The 11986-nt window shown below is 42.3% G+C and overlaps 2 protein-coding genes across 2 annotated transcripts; one reads left to right on the top strand and one right to left on the bottom strand.

Annotated features, from left to right (window-relative positions):
• Positions 1–355: 355 nt before the first annotated feature.
• lim2.2 (lens intrinsic membrane protein 2.2) lies at positions 356–4361 on the top strand (the record flags this gene model as incomplete). Its single annotated transcript, XM_080833427.1, has 4 exons — positions 356–533; positions 2629–2769; positions 3074–3208; positions 4176–4361. The coding sequence occupies 4 exons, from the start codon at positions 356–358 to the stop codon at positions 4244–4246; spliced, it is 525 nt and encodes a 174-aa protein (XP_080689553.1). The 3' UTR covers positions 4247–4361.
• Positions 4362–6557: 2196 nt separating this feature from the next.
• LOC308361179 (lysophosphatidic acid receptor 4-like) lies at positions 6558–7487 on the bottom strand (the record flags this gene model as incomplete). Its single annotated transcript, XM_080833441.1, has 1 exon — positions 6558–7487. The coding sequence occupies one exon, from the start codon at positions 7485–7487 to the stop codon at positions 6558–6560; it is 930 nt and encodes a 309-aa protein (XP_080689567.1).
• Between the last annotated feature and the right edge of the window lie 4499 nt (positions 7488–11986).

The following is an 11986-nucleotide window of genomic DNA, read 5'->3' as shown; positions in this document are numbered from 1 at the left end:
TAACCTGCTGAATCATTTTCTTGATGTAAGTGCATGGCTGACCTTCCTCGTTTCTAACCTGCTGACTCATTTTCTTAGTGTAACTGGCCAATATGGAACAGGTCATATCTTAGCTTAAGGTTAAAGCGAGGTTCTATGGAGATACGGAACAGGTTCCATTTTAGCTTAAGGTTAATAGAAGGTTTCTTTGGAGCGTTTCAAAATACTACAATCTTTCCGTGTTTCAGAACAAACAGACACCATTGCAGGTCTTCGGTAGATGTTGGTGAGTAATGTTTGTCTTCTCCGAGTAGCCCCAACTTTATGCGCTGCCTCCTGCCAACAGGAGGACTGTGCTATCCCAGGTCACTCCTTGATGCTGTACACACTGGCAGGTGGGGGCACACTCTGCGGTGTGGCTGCCCTAGTGCTCCTCATCGTCTCCACGGCAACTGACTTCTGGATGCAGTACCGTTACTCGGGGAACTCGGCCAGCCAAGGACTGTGGAGATTCTGTATCAACAACAAGTGTCATGCGCACACTCTCACTGTGGGTGAGTGACTACACACACTCTCACTGGGGGTGAGTGACTACACACACTCTCACTGGGGGTGAGAGACTACACACACTCACACTGTGGATGAGTGACTTAACACACTGTCACTGGGGCTGAGTGAGTGACTACACACACTCTCACTGGGGGTGAGTGACTACACACACACTCACTGTTGTGTGAGTGACAAGTGTCTGTGTGTGGGTGTGTGCGTATGCGTGTGTGTGTGCGAGCATTGTAGAACAGCATTACATAGCGGTCTGTGTGTATGAATGTGTAGAGAAGTGGACATCTTCGGAAAGGCTGATCTGTGTGCAGCCAGAGAAACAGGTGGTGAGAAGCTCAGCAGCTAAGGCAAGGCCCCATATCTCATTCCACCTGTGCGTACCGACAGTTTGTGTTTGTATGGGTGTGTTCTACAGGTAGGGTGAGATCTCAGGGCCTCTCCTGTTATTGCTGTGTGTGTGTGTATGTGTGCACTGAGGTATGTGTGTTTAAGTGTGTGATGTCTAGAATGTATGTCTGTTCATGCCTGTTTTTTCAGATTTCTAGGATGCCCTAAACCAGGGCTGACCAATTTGGGGCCCGCGCTGGATTTATTTTGGCCCGCGCTCCGGTCAGAATTATAGTTAGAACGTCATTCGTTAGACAGCATTTTAACCCATTTTTAACAGGGTCTCTGTTTCAACGTCATATTTAACTAAGACTGGTTGCAGTTCACTGCTTGGCCACAGTTTTTACATTGTTTCAGATGGGTCAAGGGGGGCGCTATTGACCTTTTGTCAATACAGATCCATATCTATGGTTATCTTGTTGCTATGCTAGCTAACTAGCTAGCTTTTACCTTAACCTTAAACGATTTAAATGGAAGAGCTCCGTTTGCATGAAATGATAGCTAGTTATCTAGCTGATGTTATAGTCTTCTCAACTTACATGTATAATGGGAAAAGGTAGAACAAGTTCATATTCATGAGTTCAAATTCACACATGTCAACACGAGTTTAGCAACTGCCAACTGTAAGTACCTTACTTATGTTTGTGTAAAGAATGTTGATATGAAATATGAAATCAACCAGTAGTCAATGTGCAAGCTCTCTCTCTCTCTATCTGAGTTGGGGCAGTCTGTCCTTCAGTTGAGGTCAAGGCATGACGCTCTCTTGCTACAAGTTTCACCTGTACGTGTTAGCTTAACAAATGTTTGTGGAGGTAGCCTTTGAAGTCAAGTGCTGTCACGGCGCTTGTTTCCACGGCACAGCTTACGCGTAACTGTTATATCTTTCTCTTTTGACGGATACAAATAGAAAATAATGGGAGTATTTCCATCGAAACATCAGCAGTCACTCTTGTTGCCTGCAATCATGTTTATTAGCCTTTAACTTGCTGTTAGTTGATTGGCCATTATAGAAGTCCCCTACCTATCTTCCCTGTGTATACTAATAGATTACATTAAATTAGTATGATATGTTAATAAATGTTTCTTTTTTTACCTGAAGCAAATGTTATCTTTCCCCATTATTTTCGTCTTGGAGTATACCAGAATGCTTAATTTAGGCCTACATGTTAAAATAACAAAATAATCTGGGGGGGATACCCCCAGACCCCCCTACAGGGGCTTGGTTTGTCACCTTTTTTAGCCCTTCTGAGTTTGCAGGTATGTATATTAATGGTAATGTTAATTGGGTACACATATGCAATACATTTCAATATAATGGGACCTGACCTAACATGAAACTCTGGTTTTGGCCCGCGGCCCTCCACTCCGATTAATATTTGGCCCCTGACGAGAAAGAATTTGGGCACCCCTGCCCTAAACTGTTACCTTTCTGTGATGGCAACTTACACCTTCATGTTGTTATACAGATGGTGTAGGTTTACTTCACGCATCTTGTTGGCACCTGTGTATGTATGTGTGTGTGTGTGTATGTGTGTGTGTGTGTGTGTGTGTGTGTGTGTGTGTGTGTGTGTGTGTATGTGTGTGGTTGTCATCTGTGTGTGTGTGTGCTCCCCTGCTTTCTGGGAAGCCACATATGCTCTTGTCCATCCTGGGCTGATGTATCTCTGTGTGTGTGTGTGTGTGTGTGTGTGTGCTTCTCAGCTTTCTGGGATGCTACGCGTGCCTTCATGCTGTTGTCCATCCTGAGTTGTTTTGCTGGAGTTGTGCTTGGACTTAGCGCCTTTGCCAATGGAGCCAAGAGTAGGAGGGTGCGGACCGGAGGCTTCGCCCTGCTGCTGTCAGGTCTGCACACCCACACCCACTCATACACAAATACACATACCCCCCCCCCCCCCCCCCCCCACACACACACACACACATACACACAGACCCACTCACATCACAAAACAGCAGAACTATAATTTTTGAGAATTGTGTACATTTCCTAGAATAGTTGCATAGATGACGACCCTATGGCACATATCCTGTATGTTCTTTATTTCTCCCTTACTGTTCTAATCCACTCTCACAGCCTGTGCAGCAGTTGGGTGGAACACAGTGGTATTAACCTCTGGCCGTGTCTTTGCTTGGCTTTGTGCTGAGACAGGTTTTCTTGCACTGCTTGCTTTGGCAATCTACACGGGGGTGACGGTCAACTTCTTTGGCAAGCGCTACATCGACTGGCGTTTCTCCTGGTCCTACATCCTGGGATGGCTCGGGATCATCCTTTCTCTCACCGCTGGTAATGCCAAGCTTGCCACCTTGCTTTATTACTGCACACTGATAATGCCAACCTGACCATCACACTGTAGTACTGCAGGATTATAATGCAAACATCACCACCTTGCTCTAGTACTGCAGGATTATTATGCCAACATCAACACCTTGCTCTATTACTGCACACTAGTAATGCCAACCTTGCCACCTTGCTTTATTACTGCACACTGATAATGCCAACCTCGCCATCACACTGTAGTACAGCAGGATTATAATGCCAACCTCACCAGCTTGCTCTAGTACTGCAGGATTATTATGCCAACCTCACCAGCTTGCTCTAGTACTCCATGATTATAATGCCAACATCACCAGCTTGCTCTAGTACTGCACACTAGTAATGCCAACATCACCACCTTGCTCTAGTACTGCACACTAGTAATGCCAACCTCACCATGACGCTCTATTCCTGCACGATTATAATACCAACCTCACCATCACGCATAACTTGTGACTTTGCCATGGATACTGCTCTACTGCACAGCTTGTAGTTTGACAGTGCAATATGTCACGTTTCTTTAAGACTTAAAACTACAATTATCATGAAGGCCTGATAACAAAACACCTTTCATAGTAATTCTAATTGAATTAAAAAATGTAAGCATTTGTTTACATTTCGGGTAAGTGAAATAATAACACACTAAATTAAACATCTGAAAGTAAGAAACGGGTTGCATAGAACAAAATATTAGGAAATACTGTCACTTCCCTGTTCCCTGTGAAATGCATGTTTGATGCAGTGTTGTGTATATTTCAAAAACAAAATTGTGTCTACAGTACCACAGAGTTACCCTTGAGGTCACAAAGCCTGTATGGCAGCCCATATTTGGTTTAGCTGTAATGTGAGTGTGAGTGAGTGAATGAATGAATGAGTTCCTGGCGGTCATTAATAATGGTTGGTCATTATTTCCTCTGTGTTGTCTGTCCTGTCTCAGGTATGTTTCAGCTCTGGGCTTATCAGAGGAACACAGCAGAGCCTCCACCCCCAGACCTGTCCGACAGCTGAGCACCAAACACACACACACACACACACCCTATCCCTCTCATCCTCTGAAGAGACTAGTGCCTACCCATAGAAACATGGCTGGTACAATGTAACAGGGTTCAGATGCGGTTGTAAATTAGAAAGCATTAAAACAAAAACATTAAAAATATGTTTTGGACACCTGTTGCCTCCGCTGTAACTTTGAGTGCTTGAACATTCTTTGTTTGGTGAAAATTCACTCAGGTTATCTCAGGATTCCAGATTTGAATAAGTATATTTAACAAACAACAACAACAAGCAGGCCAGAGAAAGGCAACAACAAGCAGGCCAGAGAAAGGCACGTGCCATCTCTCAGAGAGAGAGAGAGAGAGAGCCCAGACGAAAGAGAAGCAAAATTAGAACACATCACACAAGGTTTATATAGATAGAAGTTAGCGATATCTGATGCCAAAACAACTTGTCAGCATGGATAACCACGTGGTGAGTCTCTGACGTCCGAGGTCATCTAACTATGCTTCCTGTCTTGCAAGGATGTTAGTTTTACACAAGGTCAAAAGAAGCACAGTTCGACCCTTCTTATCACCTCTGACCCAACATGCTCTTGCACATATGCCAACTATGTGGCACCTGTCGCGGCGAAAACCAGCCACTCTCTTGCAATTCCACAATCAATTGTCAAAAGGCCACATGTGTTGATCTGAGGTTTATTGTAGTCATTCAGCCACAATAAGAGATGGTCCATGGATTAGCTCCATTTCATTGTATGAATGTCTGTTTTTAAAGGAACCTAGTTCCTCCCACTCTCTTGTGTTTGGCCTTCTCCAAGGCCAATCAGAACTAACCCCATTCTCTAACTTTTACTCCTAACTTCTCTCTGTGTGTGTGTGTGTGTGTTTTTGGTACCCCTTTCTTACCCTTGGATCCTGTTGAGGATCAATTCATCTTGTCTCCATCCCGGCTATCTCCCTCTAAAAAGTCAACTGTTTGGTATTGTTTGTCAGCCATTTTCAGTGAGGCTTTTCATACTAATGAATTAATCCATGTTCATCAATTTATAAAAAATATCCAACACACCTAATAATCTAGGTTACACACACACAGAAGCCATGTTCTTGATACATAAGCACAAGATTCATACAAGGTACTTATTAATACAGGGCACTTGATTAATATATTCTTCTAATATAGTTAAGTCATTAACAGTGTTTATCTCCATTATTCTCCTGGATAAACAGTGGACTGATGATGGGCTACATCACAAGACCACACAGGCAGCAGTCCATAGGCAGAACAGCAGGTCACAGTCAACAACATGAAGCACAATATGAATAAAAGACAGACTATTCAAATATAAAAACTAGCCCATTTTAACGCCGTACATTTTATTATCGCGCGATTAACGTGTTTTTTAGATTTACGCTCTTTTTGCTCTCCCAAACTGTGTAGTAGGCTAACGTTACGTTTGACTGAATGGTGAGCGCGATACGGCAAAATGGATGATAAAAAGCTTCTGAATAGAAAGTTTACCTTTAAAAGTTGTGTTGATCAAAAAAAGCAAGCTTCACTGTTGTCTGAAAATGTCAACAGGCAACTGGCTGAAAGCACAGAAGTAGTAGGCTTACCTTTTATTGGTAACCTAATTGTTACGGTTCATTGTTTTTGAAATAAGAGGCCTGACTTCTATGTTCACAGCAAACTTGAAAAAAAGAAAATATTAAGCTATGGTTTAACTGCACTCATCTACATGGGCCACGCCATGCACACGGTGCGCATGTCCTTGTTTATCTGAAATTTGCACTTTATAATTTTATTTTGTACCGCCCTGTTTGGCAATGTTGTTTTTCAATAAAATAAAACATTGCATAAAGCAAGCCAATCCACTTTTCCATGTTGATAAGAGCATTAAAAAAAAAAAAATGATTGAAGGGACATTTAGAATAGATAAAAATGTGCGATTAATACATTTGCGATTAATCGCGATTCATTTTGGGTTAACTATGACAAAAATGCGATTAATCGCGTTTAAATATTTTAATCGTTTGACAGCACTTATAAAAACATATAAACAATCCAGGTTTATAAACATCATCAGTAGGCTTTTTTTTTGTTCAAGAGTCAATTCAAGAGTAGATCTCTATGTTGTGGCTGTAAGTCAGGCCAAGTACTTAAACTGATCAAGACAAACCCTGACAACGTTTCTGTTGTTAGTCAGATAGCATTTAGGCATCCTTCGCATTTGTGCAACAGGTAATAAGATGCTTATAAAGTATCCTTCTACATTGTGCAGTAGGTCATAAGGGGGGATGGGGGGTAATATTCCCCCCTCCCTGTGTCAGATGACTATGCTGCCTCTCTCCCTGCTATGGGTGCCACAGCATGCCTCTCTTAGAGTCCCCCAGCTGGCTTTGGCCAGGAAGTAGTAGCTGAAAGCGTCCAGGAAGCAGTTAGTGGAGGCCACGCTGTTGGCCACGTGGACAAACGAATGAGCAAACTGCTGCAGCTCGCAGTTGAGCGGCCAGTGGGTCTCGGCTAGGAACTTCAACAGGTAGCCAAAATGGAGCGGGGAGAAGCAGACGATGAACACGGCCAGGTTGGCGGCCATGATGTGGATGGCTTTGTTCTTCCTCAGTTTTACTTCCTCAGCAGATTTACTTCTAGACAGTGTGTGGATCACGTTAGCCGTGCAGTACGTAATGATGACGAAAGGCAGCAGGTAGCCGACCACGTCCAGCGTCATGATAAAGGAGAGTGGCAGTGGGTCCTCTGAGTTCTTCTGGAAGCATCTAAAGTTGCTGGCGTTGGCTTCAGGAGCGTCCACCGAGTGAAACATGGCGCTCAGAGAACCAATCACCGCCCAGATCCCCACACACACCACCAGGGCCTTCCAGGGGGACTTGACCGCCCTGGCCTTGAAGGGGTACTTAACTGCCACGAAGCGCACCACGCTGATGGCCACGGTGGTGAAGATGCTGACGTACATGTTGACGAAGTAGGTGGAGACGAACACCATGCAGGAGCTGACAGAGAAGGGCCAGTGGTTGCTGTAGGAGTACATCCTGAAGGGCAGCGACACCAGCGCAGTGCTGTCGGCCAGGGCGATGTTGGCGAGGTACACCATCATGTCACTGCAGTTCTTCCTCTGCCGGCAGAACAGAACCAGTAAGGTGGAGTTGGCAAGGAAGCCCAGGATGAACGTCGGGACGGCTGTCACCATCTGGAAGACCTGCACCTCTCTAGGGATGGTCACATTGCAGATCGTCATCTTTGCCCTGACAAAAAAAAATCATCAACTTTACATGCCATATTCATACAAAAATCTTCTTTACACAGTTACTGCAATCATTTTAGATGATAAACAGGGACATCTTTGACTTTTTCATAATCAGTGGTGGGCACATAGGCAGAACAGGCAGGCCATACATAAAGCTGGCCTTTGTTTACCATTGACACATCTAGAAAAATGTATAAAAACTGGGATTTCAAGGAGATATACAAGTATATTTGGTAATATTGCAAGTTGCAAAGGAGCTGACTTTATAAGTGCTCCATTTGTAAGATGCAGTTTGTTTTGAGAGACTCTGATGCCGCTATTCTTAAGCGCGTCCTCACCGCTTCCTAATGGCGGACGCAACAGACTTTCCGTATAATTTTAACTGTCAATAGAGACATTGACCATGTGTGAAACAGGGACGTGCGGTCATAGGAGCCAGGGGAGGCAGAGCAGAGCCTCATTTTAAATTAAAAAAAAAAAAATTATAATAGTAATATATATTTATGTATTATAAAATAAATATTCATATTTCTCTAGTAATCTGTGTTACGGGTGTCATTTCTGCATGATTCCGATCATTTCGAGCATTTTTATTATCAAAATCGCTGAATTTGCGCATTTCCGGTTCCAGAAAACAGGGACGTGCCGTGGGTTGCATTGGTGTCTATGGGCAGGGGAGGCAGTGCAATATGGTGCAATCACCCCAAACTGGGTTTTACGCATGCGTGCGCAAGCGTAGAACCTTTGAGTCGAGCTCAAAACTCATTGAAAAATCCCTCAGGGGAGGCAGGCAGTACCACTGCCTCAGGTAGGGAGGCGAGCGAGAGCGCACTTGTCGGGTATAGGTTCTGATGTCGGTTGGACTTCTTCTACACTTCTACTTGACGGCGAAAATGGAACATCGTATTGCTAAGCTGAAGCAGATCTCAAAACTGGACTTTCAATCCAAACGTGAAATGATATGTGAAATGATAAATAATGGGAGACCAATGCCGGAGCTAAATGTTTTGCTTCAAACGACGGGACAGAATGTATTGACATTTGCATTGGAGTGTTTCAAGTTTCCCAACGGGACTACATGCGCAACACGAACCACGCTAAAGGCTGCTTCTACAGGACAGTTGGCTTGAAGTTGAGCAGACTAGGTGAGCTAAACTAGCCACTGACTGCATTTCGCTCAAGGATGATCGTGGGAGAAGAGGACAACCTATTTCCACTGAACAGGGAAGTCGTGAGTGGATTACTTTGGTTTTATTTACGAGCTCCAACGAAAGTGCACCAACTATAAATTATACTGGCCAGTAGGACATGTTGGTATTGTGTGCAATGTATGCAGTGTTTAACTGTTTCCTCTGTCATTCTGTGCGTCGGGGTGTTGTTCGCCCTGTCGGGAATTATTTTTGGAGAATGACCTCCAGACAATACATTATCCCTTACATAGTAGATGCAAAAGTAGGCTATACTTATACAGCCGCGGAAAAAATTAAGAGACCACTTCAAAATTATCAGTTTCTCTGGTTTTACTATTTATTGGTATGTGTTAAAGTAAAATGTACATTTTAGTTTTATTCTATAACCTACTGGCAACATTCCTACCAAATTTCAAATAAAAATATTGTCATTTAGATCATTTATTTGCAGAAAAATGACAATTGGTCAAAATAGCAAAAAATATGCAGTGTCTTCAGATCTCGAATAATGCAAAGAAAAAAAGCTCATATTCATTTTTAAACTACACAATACTAATGCTTACACTTAGGAAGAGTTCAGAAATCAATATTTGGTGGAATAACCTTGATTTAAAATCACAACTTTCATGTGTCTTGGCATGCTCTCCACCAGTCTTTCACATTGCCGTTGGGTGACTTTATGCTACTCCTGGCGCAAGAATTCAAGCAGCTCGGCTTCTTTTCATGGCTTGTGACCATCCATCTTCCTCTTGATCACATTTCAGAGGTTATTTATGGGATTCAGGTCTCGAAATTGGGCTGGCCATGACAGGGTCCTGATCTGGTGGTACTCCATCCACACCTTTACTGGCCTGGCTGTGTGGCATGGAGCATTGCCCTGCTGGAAAAAACACTTCTCAGAGTTGGGGAACATTGTCAGAGCAAAAGGAAGCAAGTTTTTCTTCCGGGACAACGTTGTACTTTGCCTGGCTGAGGTTTGTAAAAGACCATAAGGATTGAAAAAGCGGACTGGAGGTTCTTCTTAGTTCGTCTTCTCTGATGAGTCCGATTTCACAGTAGGTGCAAGACTCTCTGGCTTGTAGGCCTCTCCAGGTCTCCGTCTAACCATCAGACGACCATGTGTTGGGCAAAGCTGAAAATTGGACTCATCAGAGAAGACGAACTAGAAGACCCTCCAGTCCCCTTTTTTCAATCCTTATGGTCTTTTACAAACCTCAGCCAGGCAAAGTACAACGTTGTCCCAGAAGAAAAACTTGCTTCCTTTAGCTCTGACAATGTTCCCCAACTCTGAGAAATGTTTTTTCCAGCAGGGCAATGCTCCATGCCACACAGCCAGGCCAGTAAAGGTGTGGATGGAGTACCACCAGATCAGGACCCTGTCATGGCCAGCCCAATTTCGAGACCTGAATCCCATAAATAACCTCTGAAATGTGATCAAGAGGAAGATGGATGGTCACAAGCCATGAAAAGAAGCCGAGCTGCTTGAATTCTTGCGCCAGGAGTAGCATAAAGTCACCCAACGGCAATGTGAAAGACTGGTGGAGAGCATGCCAAGACACATGAAAGTTGTGATTTTAAATCAAGGTTATTCCACCAAATATTGATTTCTGAACTCTTCCTAAGTGTAAGCATTAGTATTGTGTAGTTTAAAAATGAATATGAGCTTTTTTTCTTTGCATTATTCGAGATCTGAAGACACTGCATCTTTTTTGCTATTTTGACCAATTGTCATTTTTCTGCAAATAAAAGATCTAAATGACAATATTTTTATTTGAAATTTGGTAGGAATGTTGCCAGTAGGTTATAGAATAAAACAAAAATGTACATTTTACTTTAACACATACCAATAAATAGTAAAACCAGAGAAACTGATAATTTTGAAGTGGTCTCTTAATTTTTTCCGCGGCTGTATATAATATATATAATGTTGAACATCGTTGCTCCTGGATGGATCACAGCACACAAATATTTCCATCACAACTCCTTGTCCTTGGTCATGGTGGCCACAGCAGTTAAAAGAATAAACTTCATAATTCTCAAAATTCTGACCCTTTGCTTTTTTATTTACAGGATGTAGCCTACTTGTACTTTTTCTTTCACTTAAGTACATTTAATAACAGAAAGTTACTTTTGATACTTAAGTTAAGTAAATATCAGATACTTTAAGACTTTACTCAAGTAGTATTTAAAAAGGTGACTCACTTTTACTAGAGTCATTTTCGAGTAAGGTATCTTTACTTTTATTCAAGTATGGATTTTGGGTACTACTTTAATCACCACTGTGTATTTTAAATAGACAATGCCAAGGATACGATTTAGAATTTCTGGGAATTGCTAAAATGATGTGACATTTTCTTAAAAATATGCATTTGGCTTTTCCTCCATTCCAGTGACATTAAAACGTTAATCGTAAGCTTGAATAGAAACTCCAAAGAAAGCTAAGTCCGTCTTACCTGTCGGATGTAGTAGCCTATGCGCAAGAGGGATCACTGCGTTCGGGACAACAACGTCAACCTGCTTTCGTTGTGCTCTGTACTGAGAAACCCGGATGGCAGGTTTTGAAATGAGAGCAAGACGGAATGTTTGCAATGAGTCATCATCTATTATTGTTTTGAGTTCCATTTCCCTTTGTCATTTAATATGTAAAGTGTCATCTGATGTGTCTATCATCAACCTTTAATACATATGAGACACTTGGTGTGTTGTTGAAACAGTTTGTTGAAAACTATGTGAAATATGGAGGATCCAGGATTTTAAATTGTACTTCCTTTAACATAATGATAGAAGGTATCTTCCCAGCCTTGAATGAGGTCTGAAACTGCGCTCTGGGTGCCTTTTTAGTTTGTTAGCTTCAGTCACTCGCCTCACATTAGTTTTTTTCCAGTCATTTTTACACTTAATCAATATCATGTCCACTTTTTCAAAACTCTTCACACAGTGGGATTTACCACCAAAACACTTGTACAAAAAAGTGTGCAGACACTTTTCTTTACCAGTACATTAAGTGAAACAATACATGAGACCACTTCATGCAGCCCTAATGCTGATCCTTGGTGAAACATTTGTGAACTTCACATTTCCAGTACGATAACATTCTCACTTGCCTTGAATCCTTAGAAACAATCTTTAGCACATCTTATCTACCCCTTAAATCCCCATATTTTACTAATATTTCAAGGCAGGAGGTTGTCATGACACCAATAATAACTTTTTTGTTTGTCTGTTGGTTTGTGTCAGGGAAAAACCCTAAACACTTACTAAGTTTTCTTAGAATAAAGACAACACAAGTTTTAACAGATT

This window comes from Sprattus sprattus, assembly GCF_963457725.1.
Source record: "Sprattus sprattus genome assembly, chromosome: 2".
NCBI lineage: Eukaryota > Metazoa > Chordata > Actinopteri > Clupeiformes > Clupeidae > Sprattus > Sprattus sprattus.
The sequence above is the reverse complement of the archived record's forward strand: the minus strand, read 5'-3'. Positions and strand labels throughout refer to the sequence as shown.